Raw genomic sequence first — 11,135 nt, 5'->3', positions numbered from 1 at the left:
TTTTTTAAAGTCCAATTCAATGGTATGTTTATTTTCAAGGTGTACAGAAAAAATAAATGTACTTCTTTTTCTTTATATATATTTTTTTCTTAATTGTTACTTTCATTTATGTATAAAAAAGTGGAAAGTGAGTTATAAGTGACAAGTAATTGTTTTATGGTCCCCTATGCTTATAATCTATTTTTAATTGGATACATTTCTAATTTTCCTGGTTAATTTCATCTTAACATTCATTTATGCATTCTCAGTTCCTTTCATCCTCTCTCATTAACCTCCTCACTACTATGACTTCTCCAGCTTAATAAAAATGGCCTGGCGAAAGTTTAGAGTACATTTCTGACAGATCACTGAAACCAAAGGAAGTGACAGAATTTCATTTCATTTCAGTTTGGTAAAACTGTCTAAGTTCATTTCAATGTAATATAAAGGATCATAGTCATAATAGTTTACTCCCCCCAGTCTCTCATTCCATGAAAGGCATGTTGGGAATTCATTAGTACAGCCTACAGGGACAATGGACATTAATAATACCAATAAAATCATGCCATTACTTTCCTCTACATTCATCATCAGTTTTCATCAGTGAACTAAATTTCACATATTCTTGCTCATGTTCTGTTGCTGGTATGCTACTTCAGCCACCTTATTCTCAACCATCGATAGTCTCTGCTCCAAGATGACACAGGTCTGGGTGAGTGTGTCCATCTGAGATGACAGGTGCTGCAAGGTAGATTCAAACTTCACCAGCATATTTCTCAGTTCATCCTCTGCCCTTTTGTCCCTCACATCATTTCCCTTCACCTGAACATGGTGGTGATTACCCTGAGACCTTTCCTGTTGCCCTTCTTCCTCCCTAAAATCCTCCACCACTACAATATCATCATCTTTGTCACTTTCTCTATCAAAAGGCACCTGAGCTGTAACATTCAGTGGGCTACATGATCTCTCTTCTTCCACCTCCTCTAAATTCTTGCAAGGTTCCACAGACTTCAGGTTACCTTGCCACACCATCACCTGCTTGTCTTGACTTCCTGAGGCAAAATGCTCACCACTGGCAGAAAAGTTACAGCAGGTGACTGATCCCTGGTGGCCATGAAGGGTATAAATAGGGCGACCTTCCAGAAGATCCAGCAGTTTTAGAGTTTTGTCAGCCGAGCAAGTTGCCAGGATGTGGCCCGATGGGTGGAAGGAGATGCCCAGTACTGGCTCTTCATGGATGTCGTAATGCTGTAGCAACTTGCGTGTCCGGATGTCATACACCTTCACCACACCATCCTTACTGGCAGAGGCAATGCAGGAGCCTGAAGGATGGAAGGCCACATGTGTGCAGGAGGTCTTGAGCTCTGTGAAGGTGTGCAGGGTGGTGGCATTGAGGGTGTCATGCACCTGGACTGTCTTGTCATCAGCACATGAGACCAACATGCGGCCATCAGGTGAGAATCGGACACAGCGTACCTGAGGCAAGAAGACAACTTGCTGACCACACCTGAATGGAAACAGCCTTCAGATTTACATAAATCTAGCTACTAAAACTCCTGATCCTTGAAACTCATTTAAGGATGACTATGGCAGACAAACCTCCATTTGCTCAAATCCACACATCTCTCCATCCACTTTCATTGTCATGAAACTTTTGGCAACATTCTTCTCTTCCTTGGATCTCCCAAACGATTTGCACTGAAGCACACAGCAATATGGGGCTCACTTATCTTTGACATTTCTATTGTGAAAGCCTGTCTCTCCTACCCCAATGAGGAGCCACTGTTGGATAGCTAGTTCAGTTCAGTATCACTTTGTAGACAAGGTCTCAGTTCATCAGATTAAAAAGCTAGAACCTAACAGCTGGTGCTTGCTTTACTCTGCCCACCAATTCCACCTTCAAGAGTGTAACAACAGTTTCAACCATGTGAAGGTGATGAGCTGAGATATCATATCAGCCAAGCTTATTTCTATGACAGCAAAATATAAAAGCAACAAACCCAGTTGGTGTGTGTAGCAATGGAGCAAACAAATTTATGGCGATGCACAGCCCAGATCTTGAGAGACTTATCATCCGAGCCTGACACCAGCTGCTGGCCATCGGGGGAAAAGTCTACAGATCGCACATTGGCCTGGTGGGCTCGGAATGGTGTAGAGTCACCTTAAAAATACCAGCAGTAAATCAGTCACTGGCTAGTTTCTTATATGGCTGCAAAGTACATTGTAGCAGGTACCACAGACACAGTAAATCACACAGTAAAACAAAATGTCACAGAACCTTACATATAAGGATTATTTTAGGAATGAGAGCAGTAAACAGCACAGTAAAATTAACCTATCACATGAATAGTATTTACCTCTTCCAAATTTTCATAAAATCATAGCTCTTTTTCATTGGCCTTCTCTTCTGCATGACTGAAAAGAAATATGACTAATACTACCTGGGGTACCTTTAAAATTACAGCACAGCAGCAGGATGTATGAAAGGATACATATTATGTACAAATAAACCCAAGATGAATAAAAAGACAGTAAAGACCATAAAACATAACAAATAAAAACAGGTCTGGATACACCAGTCATTTCTTCCACCACACAAATCTGGAAAACAAGATACAAGAGTAATTCAAGTCCCTCACCTCTGACATTAGGGATCCAGAGGCGAATGGTGCGGTCCCTGGAGGCAGAGACCATGAGGTTCCCACTCGGGGAGAAGCGCACGTCATTCACAGCATCAGTGTGGCCGATGAATCTGTATGCTCGATGCTGTTGTCGGTGGTTCCACATCATGAGTGTGTGGTCAAGGGAGGACGACACCAGTTGAGTGTTGCTCGGATTGAAGTGCAGTGCTGTCACAAGGTCACGGTGACCCTTAAAGTGGCACTTGAGTGTGGGGTCCTCACTTCTCACTGAGGCCATGACTGCAATGAAAATACTATAGGGTAGATATGCCTTACAAAAATAAATGATTACAATTTATTCTTTTTAAGACTTCTAGACTTAAATCATCAAGTGCCACTGCTGATCAGCTGGCAGGAACTCCAAATCACAGCAGCACCATCTAGAAAATTAAAAACAATAAAATTGGCTGGAGGCTTCCTTCATGGAGGGAAACCTGGACCTGTAGCCCATTTTTATGGGACATAAATTTCTTGAATGTAAATAAGCAAGCAATGATGTAAATATCAAATGGTATAAGATAAAGATGCAATGCCTCGTTCTCCCCCTGAGAGCCATAAGGAAAATACAAGAGATGTGAAGTAATCTATTCAAAAACTATTGGGTATTATTTTAGATTTACATCATCTTACTCTACAACAGTGGTTCTCAAACTTTTTCATGAGCGACCCTATTTGGAACATTTCATTCCTTCGCGACCCAGAGTAAAGAAAAGAGAAAGAAAATGTACAATGATATATACACTTTATTTGGGAAAAAAATAATGTGTACAGCTTGTGTACAGCAGTCAGAGACACCATTACGTGGGGCCCAGGAGGAGGGAGGTGGGACGAAGATGAACATACATAACAAAAGTAATTTGTGGTTAAAGAAGAATAATTCAGTTAAGTAACTGAAATACACTGAAACACTGAAAGCATGATAATGTTCCTGTGTCCTTGCGACCCATCAAAATTGATCTCGTGACCCATAGTTTGAGAACCACTGTTCTACAACAATGGGAATGTGATTTGTGCATACTTTACTGAGGATTCTAAGAAACTATATCTCTCTGAGTTTCTATGGGAAATCCATAGTATTCAAAATAGACATGGGCACTTCTCCAAAATATTCCCTAGACTCAATCCTGTAGGATAGGTTAGATTAGTATCCCTGAGGGGGGTTCAAGGAAGGAATAAAAATTTACCAATTATTGTATCAAAGGTAAATTGTGAAATTACAGCAAGAATAAGTATCTGTCATTAACAACATGCAAAGTAGGAATATTCATCTCACTGAAATAAACTAATGAAACCAGATAATTCATGCAATCAGGTTTTCATTTCAATATTATTTGAATCCAACTTATGTGCTTTTCATTTTTTAATAACTCTTATCTAGTCTGCAGAACAGTGCTTATTGTGCTTTAAATAAATTAGTGGAGTATGTTGCTTTACATTTCAAGTGCTATAGTTGTGTTACACTGCACTGGAACCAAACTGCATAATTATATTCGTTTCAATATTTTACAGTTGGCCATGTCTTTACATTTGTGCTGTGAGGACCCAGGCTTACCTCCTTAAATTAGAGAAGTCTTTGGGTGTCTTGCACTCCAAAGGCTTATAAGAAACATTGCGAATGGAAGAATTAGATCAGCAAGGGTCAAGAGATTTAACTAAGAAGGAAATTATGGACAGAAATTGCTTATACTCTTCATTAACAGACAAAGCAGAAAAGTAAAAATCCCAATCAGCTGTGGACAGAAACTCATTGATTTTCTTAAATTGAGCTTTGGGCCAAAAGGGCAAAGGGTGTCATGTAGGATAGTTTGGGAACCACTGCCATACAAAAAATGGGACAGCCACTCCCAACAGTCTTTAAAGACGAGCCAAACAGACAACCCCACCCGCAGTTCTCCATCTACTCAGTCAACAAGCATAGATGCATCACTCACTGTCGAGGGAGGGATCCGTTCTTAAGTAATCTTCAAATTACGCCTGGAAACCGAGAGACAACTTCAAAATCACCGGTCGTGTATACACAAAATCCACATTCAACAAGTGATCTTGATCTTGATGGTACAGTTGCTCGGGATCACTCCTGAGCCAGCATAAGATTTATCGACCGCTGGAACTCCTTGCCTGATGAGGCTGTGTCTGCGAGCGCTGTTGGCTCCTTCAAGAAGCTATTACATGTTATTTCTGCGCAATACCAGCAACACCACCATCCACTCCCTTCCTGACTTCTCACTCTGCCTCCTCTTGTCACGACCAATTCACGCTCATTTGGATTTCTCCCAGGCATTTTCATCCCCCACACAACTTGTAATCCATATATATATATATATATATATATATATATATATATATATATATATATATATATATATATATATATATATATATATATATATATATATATATATATATATATATATATATATATATATATATATATATATATATGTTAGCATGCCAACCCTGACTAATGGTATTATAATTCTAGATGTCTACTTTCATTTAAAAGAGAGTGGATAGTGTGCCATGTGTAACATTTTTAATTAATGGCCAAATATAGTTGGGAATATATATATATATATATATATATATATATATATATATATATATATATATATATATATATATATATATATATATATATATATATATATATATATATATATATATATATATTCCCAACTATATTTGGCCATTAATTAAAAATGTTACACATGGCACACTATCCACTCTCTTTTAAATGAAAGTAGACATCTAGAATTATAATACCATTAGTCAGGGTTGGCATGCTAACAGATATGGACTGCCCTTATTTTTTTAGCAAAAAAAAAAAAAAAAAAAAAAAACTGAACCAAAAGGTAGCCAACCAAGTGAAATGACCAGGTGTGGTGAGATCGGCAGCTCCTGGAAAAGACAAACAGAAAAAACAAGTAGAAAAAACGGACAGTATTTTTTATACTAATTGTCTCTACATATGACACGCCACATTATCTCCAGAAACTTGTTCACAGCCTCAATCATCCTTTCATTCGTCATTTCTGCGCAATACCAGCAACACCACCATCCACTCCCTTCCTGACTTCTCACTCTGCCTCCTCTTGTCACGACCAATTCACGCTCATTTGGATTTCTCCCAGGCATTTTCATCCCCCACACAACTTGTAATCCAATCCTGTCTGTCATTTTCATGCACCTCTTCCTCCATTTGCTTCCACTTTCATTCCACAAATACACCTTTCTTGCTATTCTTGCATCATCCATTCTTTCAAGCCTGATCTTATACCTAAGTGTTGCTTTTGTAAGTCTTTCCCTAAACGTGCTCCATCCCATATCATCCCTCAAAGCTTCGATCTACTGCTTTGTACCTAGGTGCATTCTGTGGCATCCTTGGTATTCTGTTCTGCCTCACTTCTAACTTGGCAATTTCACTTTCATTCCATGCAATTACATTCATACATTATACTCAGCACAGCCACACTCTTCCATACTTCTCTCAGCACATCATACTTACTCTTATCCTTGCTGCACTTTCCAGTTGACATTCCCACTGGTTTGCCAAGCTTGTCTTTCATTCTTTGCCATTTCATACCCATTCAGATTCATCCACATTTCTAAGTATGTACTTGTGCTCTTATCCCTGTTTCAGCTCATTCTCTCCAATTCTCCATACCAAATTACTTTCATCCTCTAGCCTGTTCAGTCATTACCTTACTTCTCTCACTGCCAAACCTAACTCCAAAGTCTCTTTCATACCCATCTACAATCAATAATCAAACAATAATGAACAAACGGTGACTCAAGCATGTGGGTCCTCAACACTCATTGTGTAAACACATATATTGTGTATGTCAGTGTGCTTGAATAAAATAAAATAAAATAAAAAGTATGTGAACTTGTTGAAGAAATCAATGGAAATAATTAAAGCAAAAGAAAGAAACTTCCCTTCCTTCATTCACTCTATCTATCTTGTCAAGAAATTGACTTTGTGGAATTATTCATCATAAAGATTTCAAATAATATAGTTTGCATGTATTTAGAAACAAATAATGGTTCAATGGTTCCAATTTATTCCAAAATAAGACTAAATAGATTAATTACATTTATGCATCATCAAGCAAGGTTGTTAGACTCTTTGGCATCCAGCCTCGTTCAGTCTGTACATATATTATATTCTTATTGAATGAAACATTAAGTTTTCCACAGCGGTACACTGGACGCGCCTCATGCTTGCGGTCTGGCATTGGCACAAACACAATGCCACGCTCCTGACACCTGCGCTCAACCACCTCTCTCATGCTCAAGGTCTCTCGTCGTGCACTGCTGATAATGTCTGCCCAGTCTTTTGAGCGCTGTTGAGGAGGAGAACCCAGGGGAGGAGGAGGAGGAGGCTCATTTAGCTTGTCAAGACCTGCTAAGAGAAGGTTAAACTGGTCTGAGGCACCTAGCTGATAGCTGAGGGCACGGCTGCAGACCTCCAGAGCCTGTTGGAATTTCTGGCGTACCTGAAGATGGTTAGAAAGACTCTTGGGAATGAGGTCCCGCCAACCTTTGTACCAAGCTATCACTTCCTGGTGGGGTGGATTAGAGGAAAGCCAGGCACCCAGGGCTTGATACCACTGGGGGAAGAAACAACGCTCCATAATATCTAGAGTGATCTGAGGGGGAAGCAGGTCATCCCAGTCTAGGAACCAATGCCATGGGTCCAGGTTCTGGTTATGTGGTGTAATGGCCATTTCCAAAAGTGCAGATTCCAACTTTGGCTGGATATTAGTTTGTAATAAGGTGGTCATTGAGATATCACTGAACACTCTCTTCCACGGTTGTAAGACCATCTTGGCTGAGCGGTCATTGGGGTGCCAGTGGACAAGAGCAGCAGAGAGCTTCTGCCGTATAACAGGATACACAGACTGAAGGTTGTCTACCAACAAAGGCAGCCATGGGTGCAACCATGTGTGGATGGGTACTGTGTCTTGCAAGGGATTCCAGTTCTGAACTGCTCGGGTAATGCGGGGCAAAATGACATGCTGCAGAAGGTGGGCCTGGATCCACATGGGTACCAGGGGAACATTCCAGGCCTCAAGGACAGCCAAGAGAGGTGAACAGTCTCTGGGTTCCCAAGGACCCATGATGGCTGACCTTACTGCAGATGCCCATGTCTCCCACACTAAGTGGTGATATGGATCCAGAGGCACACTGCCATCTGGTTGTTGCTGCTGCTGCTGCTGTTGGCTGTCTCCAACTTCAACCAATCTTTGCCATGTTGCAAATACCTCTTTGTGACCTGCTGGTTGTGCTAAAGGGTTCCATGTTCTTAATAATTCTTTCAAGAGAGGTGTTATGTAGGTGGGAGCTAAATAAGGAATCTCAAATGTGTTATATATTTTCTGATAATCAGACTTTAGTTCACTAAAAATGCTTGTGGCTTCACTCAGAGTTAATGTTTGTTCTTTGTGTCTTGTTTCAAGGCTCTCTACTAGAGCCAGAGCTTGATCAAGTCCTTCCAATTCTTTTTTCTCCCTCTCTAACAAAGTTTCATATTTTTCCTGCTCATGGGTCAGGTGAACAACTCTGTCACTTTCCCTCTCCACTGTCCGAGCATTACGGATAATATCATCCTCACACTTCTCTAATAGTATCTGGAGGTTGTGCAGTAGTTCAGGGAGATCAAAATGTTCATACTTTTTCTTTTTGTCTTCTTCATATTCATCTACAAAGTTTTTCTGCCCAGCAATGGCGTGGTAGCTACTCAAAACTCTAGTTTCTGGTCCAGTCATGTCAATGACTTTAGTCTTTGTGATGTGACTGTCATCAGTTGGCTTGAGTTTCTTTGTTCTCCCTTCTTGAATCACTTCCTCAGCACTCTTGTATATGTACTTTATCTTCTTTTTGCCTCCAGTCTTCTTCCACTGTTGCAAGAGGTCTTTGAATTTTTCTTTTTCTTCTTCATCTGAATCATGAGTTGGAAAATCCTTTAGAGATCTTTCTGATCTTTCTGATCCATAATAGCCAATAGCACCTTTTCCTTTCCTTTTGTTAGCTTCTACTGGTGTTGATATACCTTGCAAATTTTTACCTAAACCTTTGCCTTCCTCAAAACCCATCTTCTTTAGAAGCTTACTACCAATACCAGAGGTGTACTTCTCCCAGTCTCCCAGACCACTGCCCAAAAGACTTGACGCACCACTACTTCGTCCTCCTCCTTTTCTCATCCCTGCAATATCCTGTCTTTTTGAAGAGGTAAAGGATGGCTGAGTTGATGACTTCTTGCTTCCAAAGGATGTTGGAAGTTGTCTTGGAGCATCTTCATCACTGTGGAAGAGTAATAGGTATCAAAGAGTGAAGGTACTGGTTAACTTGTATTGCTAAGATGGACAAGGTGTGGATGAACAATCCTTGTGCAATAAGGTCACAGGAAGGAGGCATGTGATAATCAAGTTCATATAAACTAAGAGAGAGAGAGAGAGAGAGAGAGAGAGAGAGAGAGAGAGAGAGAGAGAGAGAGAGAGAGAGAGAGAGAGAGAGAGAGAGAGAGAGAGAGAGAGAGAGAGAGAGAGAGAGAGAGAGAGAGAGAGAGAGAGAGAGAGAGAGAGAGAGAGAGAGAGAGAGAGAGAGAGAGAGAGAGAGAGAGAGAGAGAGAGAGAGAGAGAGAGAGAGAGAGAGAGAGAGAGAGAGAGAGAGAGAGAGAGAGAGAGAGAGAGAGAGAGAGAGAGAGAGAGAGAGAGAGAAACAGCTAGATTTCTCCACCTCCATGTTTCTCCCTATAACTCAAGGTACACAGAAGACAGTTACCTGGAATCTGCAGCTCCTCCAGCTCCAAACATTGGTCGGGAGGTCAGTTCAGATTCTGACTCACTGTCATCTGAGCCATCACCTTTCTTGGCATCACTTTTCTTGCCAGCCTGCTGGATGCCACCAGACACAAAGTTGAGCCCTCCTCGCAGCACACTGAGCCGTGATGGAGGAGGAATGCTGCTTCCTGGATTCCCCTCACCTTCCTGAAAATTTGAGGGAATTAGTATTCACTTTGTACTATTTGTGCAGCTGAAAATAAGTAGCAGGTAAATGGTAAGGAACTACCAAATATAAAAATGTTTCTTTTTATAATTTTTGGACTAAGGTATATTGATTAATTTTGGAGTGGAAGTTATTAAAATTAAGATGTTCAACTCATTTGTTGCATATGACAGTGAAACTCTTAAAAGTGTGAACATAAATATGTAATTAACCCCTAAAGGGCAGGTGGCATCTCTAGTTGATGCAATGTAGGGAGCAGGTGGCACCTATAGTTGAGCTGCATTTTGTGGGCTTAATTTCAAATTTCTGCACAAATTTTTGGACTTGCAAACATCCTTCCCTCACAACGATGTTTTCCTCTGAGCCTTAAGTGTCCTGCAAACCATAGTGATGACTACAGGGAAAAATAACAATTCCTCTTACTCTGATTCCTCAGATGAGGATCAGCAGCCAGTGACTTCCATTACACATAAGGGCAAACTTGCTCCCAAACAAACTCTTAGTGAAAATACTATTGGGAGAGAGTTACAAGTTTCTCTCTCAGGTCTCAAAAGTAGTTTTACCAGAGAAAAAAAATTAAACATCAATTCATTAACTTGAATTAACTTTATCTTCTATGTTAAATAACTTTAAATATTCCCTGAAGTTACAAGCTAACATTCTGCTAAACAACTGAATCAACTTTCACACTTACCTCTTCTCCTCCACTGTCCTGCGCCCACATGCCATAGATCTGTTGTTCTTTGGTCTGACGCCGCCCAGGCCGGTTTTGTGAAAACTCGTGCTCCAAATCATAGTCAGTGATTTCAAACTTTTCTACCTCATTGTCAGACATCTTCTGAAATAAACAATGTTGAAGTGGAAGTTCAGACTGTGGCATTGTGGGGATGTTGTGTAAGTTAAAGCAAGATGCCAAGAGTAGCTGCTCCAACAATCAAAAAACCAATCCTAATGTCTTATTAAATGTAATTTCACCAAACACACAAAAATCTATGGCTATTATGGAAATAACACCACCATAAAATCCAAATCTATCTGGATAAACCTATTTCGCCTTATAGGCATTTTCTAAAAACCTACCAAACACCTTTGTGTCCATTGTTCATTTTCTACAGTAGACAATTCTGGTGAATTGTATTACCTTGATTGCCGATCGCATCACCGTACCTCCTGTGTATCAAGTTACTACACACAATGCAGTCCTTACTCAACCAAGCTTCCACTCCTTGTCACATGCACATTACCTCCACTGACTGATCTGTCTCCGCTTAGCTTCACTCTATAATTCTCTTCTCCTCTCTTGCACTACACTGGTCATCAGGAAAAGAAAATTCCTCCTGTTGTCAAAGTAAACTAAAGCCAGGGGTCCATGGACAGAACGTTTGTGTTGCAGGCAAGCGTGTAGTGGCAGCCGCGACCCACAGATGAGGTGAAGTAACACCTTACACGCGGGACTGTCTGTACCAC

General features: G+C 40.4%; 2 protein-coding genes across 4 annotated transcripts; both read right to left on the bottom strand.

Moving 5' to 3' along the window:
- LOC135107072 (POC1 centriolar protein homolog A-like) lies at positions 1-4,807 on the bottom strand. Its single transcript, XM_064016688.1, has 4 exons — positions 4,592-4,807; positions 2,619-2,900; positions 1,980-2,140; positions 1-1,455 (listed from the first exon to the last, which is right to left on the bottom strand). Exons 2-4 carry the CDS (start codon positions 2,896-2,898, stop codon positions 595-597), a joined length of 1,302 nt encoding a protein of 433 aa, XP_063872758.1. The 5' UTR covers positions 2,899-2,900; positions 4,592-4,807; the 3' UTR covers positions 1-594.
- Positions 4,808-6,703: 1,896 nt separating this feature from the next.
- LOC135107070 (tuftelin-interacting protein 11-like) lies at positions 6,704-11,135 on the bottom strand. Of its 3 annotated transcripts, none has more exons than XM_064016682.1 (4): positions 10,913-11,135; positions 10,363-10,506; positions 9,444-9,649; positions 6,704-8,963 (listed from the first exon to the last, which is right to left on the bottom strand). In XM_064016682.1, exons 2-4 carry the CDS (start codon positions 10,501-10,503, stop codon positions 6,755-6,757), a joined length of 2,556 nt encoding a protein of 851 aa, XP_063872752.1. In that variant the 5' UTR covers positions 10,504-10,506; positions 10,913-11,135; the 3' UTR covers positions 6,704-6,754. The 3 variants fall into 3 exon arrangements, with proteins under 3 accessions (XP_063872752.1, XP_063872753.1, XP_063872751.1); XM_064016683.1 differs by having other exon boundaries at positions 10,363-10,503; positions 10,913-11,134; XM_064016681.1 differs by lacking the exon at positions 10,913-11,135 and adding an exon at positions 10,810-10,842.

The sequence above is a fragment of the Scylla paramamosain genome, chromosome 14 (assembly GCF_035594125.1).
Source record: "Scylla paramamosain isolate STU-SP2022 chromosome 14, ASM3559412v1, whole genome shotgun sequence".
In the NCBI taxonomy this organism is placed as follows: Eukaryota; Metazoa; Arthropoda; class Malacostraca; order Decapoda; family Portunidae; genus Scylla; species Scylla paramamosain.
The sequence above is the reverse complement of the archived record's forward strand: the minus strand, read 5'-3'. Positions and strand labels throughout refer to the sequence as shown.

Excerpts from the sequence above, each read along its gene's own strand:
- LOC135107072 (XM_064016688.1), bottom strand. The coding sequence starts at position 2,898 with ATGGCCTCAGTGAGAAGTGAGGACCCCACACTCAAGTGCCACTTTAAG. Across the intron at positions 2,141-2,618 it reads CTGGATCCCTAATGTCAGAG|GTGACTCTACACCATTCCGA; the intron begins GTGAGGGACTTG and ends GGTATTTTTAAG. Across the intron at positions 1,456-1,979 it reads TTGCTACACACACCAACTGG|GTACGCTGTGTCCGATTCTC; the intron begins GTTTGTTGCTTT and ends TTCTTGCCTCAG.
- LOC135107070 (XM_064016681.1), bottom strand. Across the intron at positions 9,650-10,362 it reads AGGACAGTGGAGGAGAAGAG|GAAGGTGAGGGGAATCCAGG; the intron begins GTAAGTGTGAAA and ends TCAAATTTTCAG. Across the intron at positions 8,964-9,443 it reads GGAGGAGCTGCAGATTCCAG|TGATGAAGATGCTCCAAGAC; the intron begins GTAACTGTCTTC and ends ACTCTTCCACAG.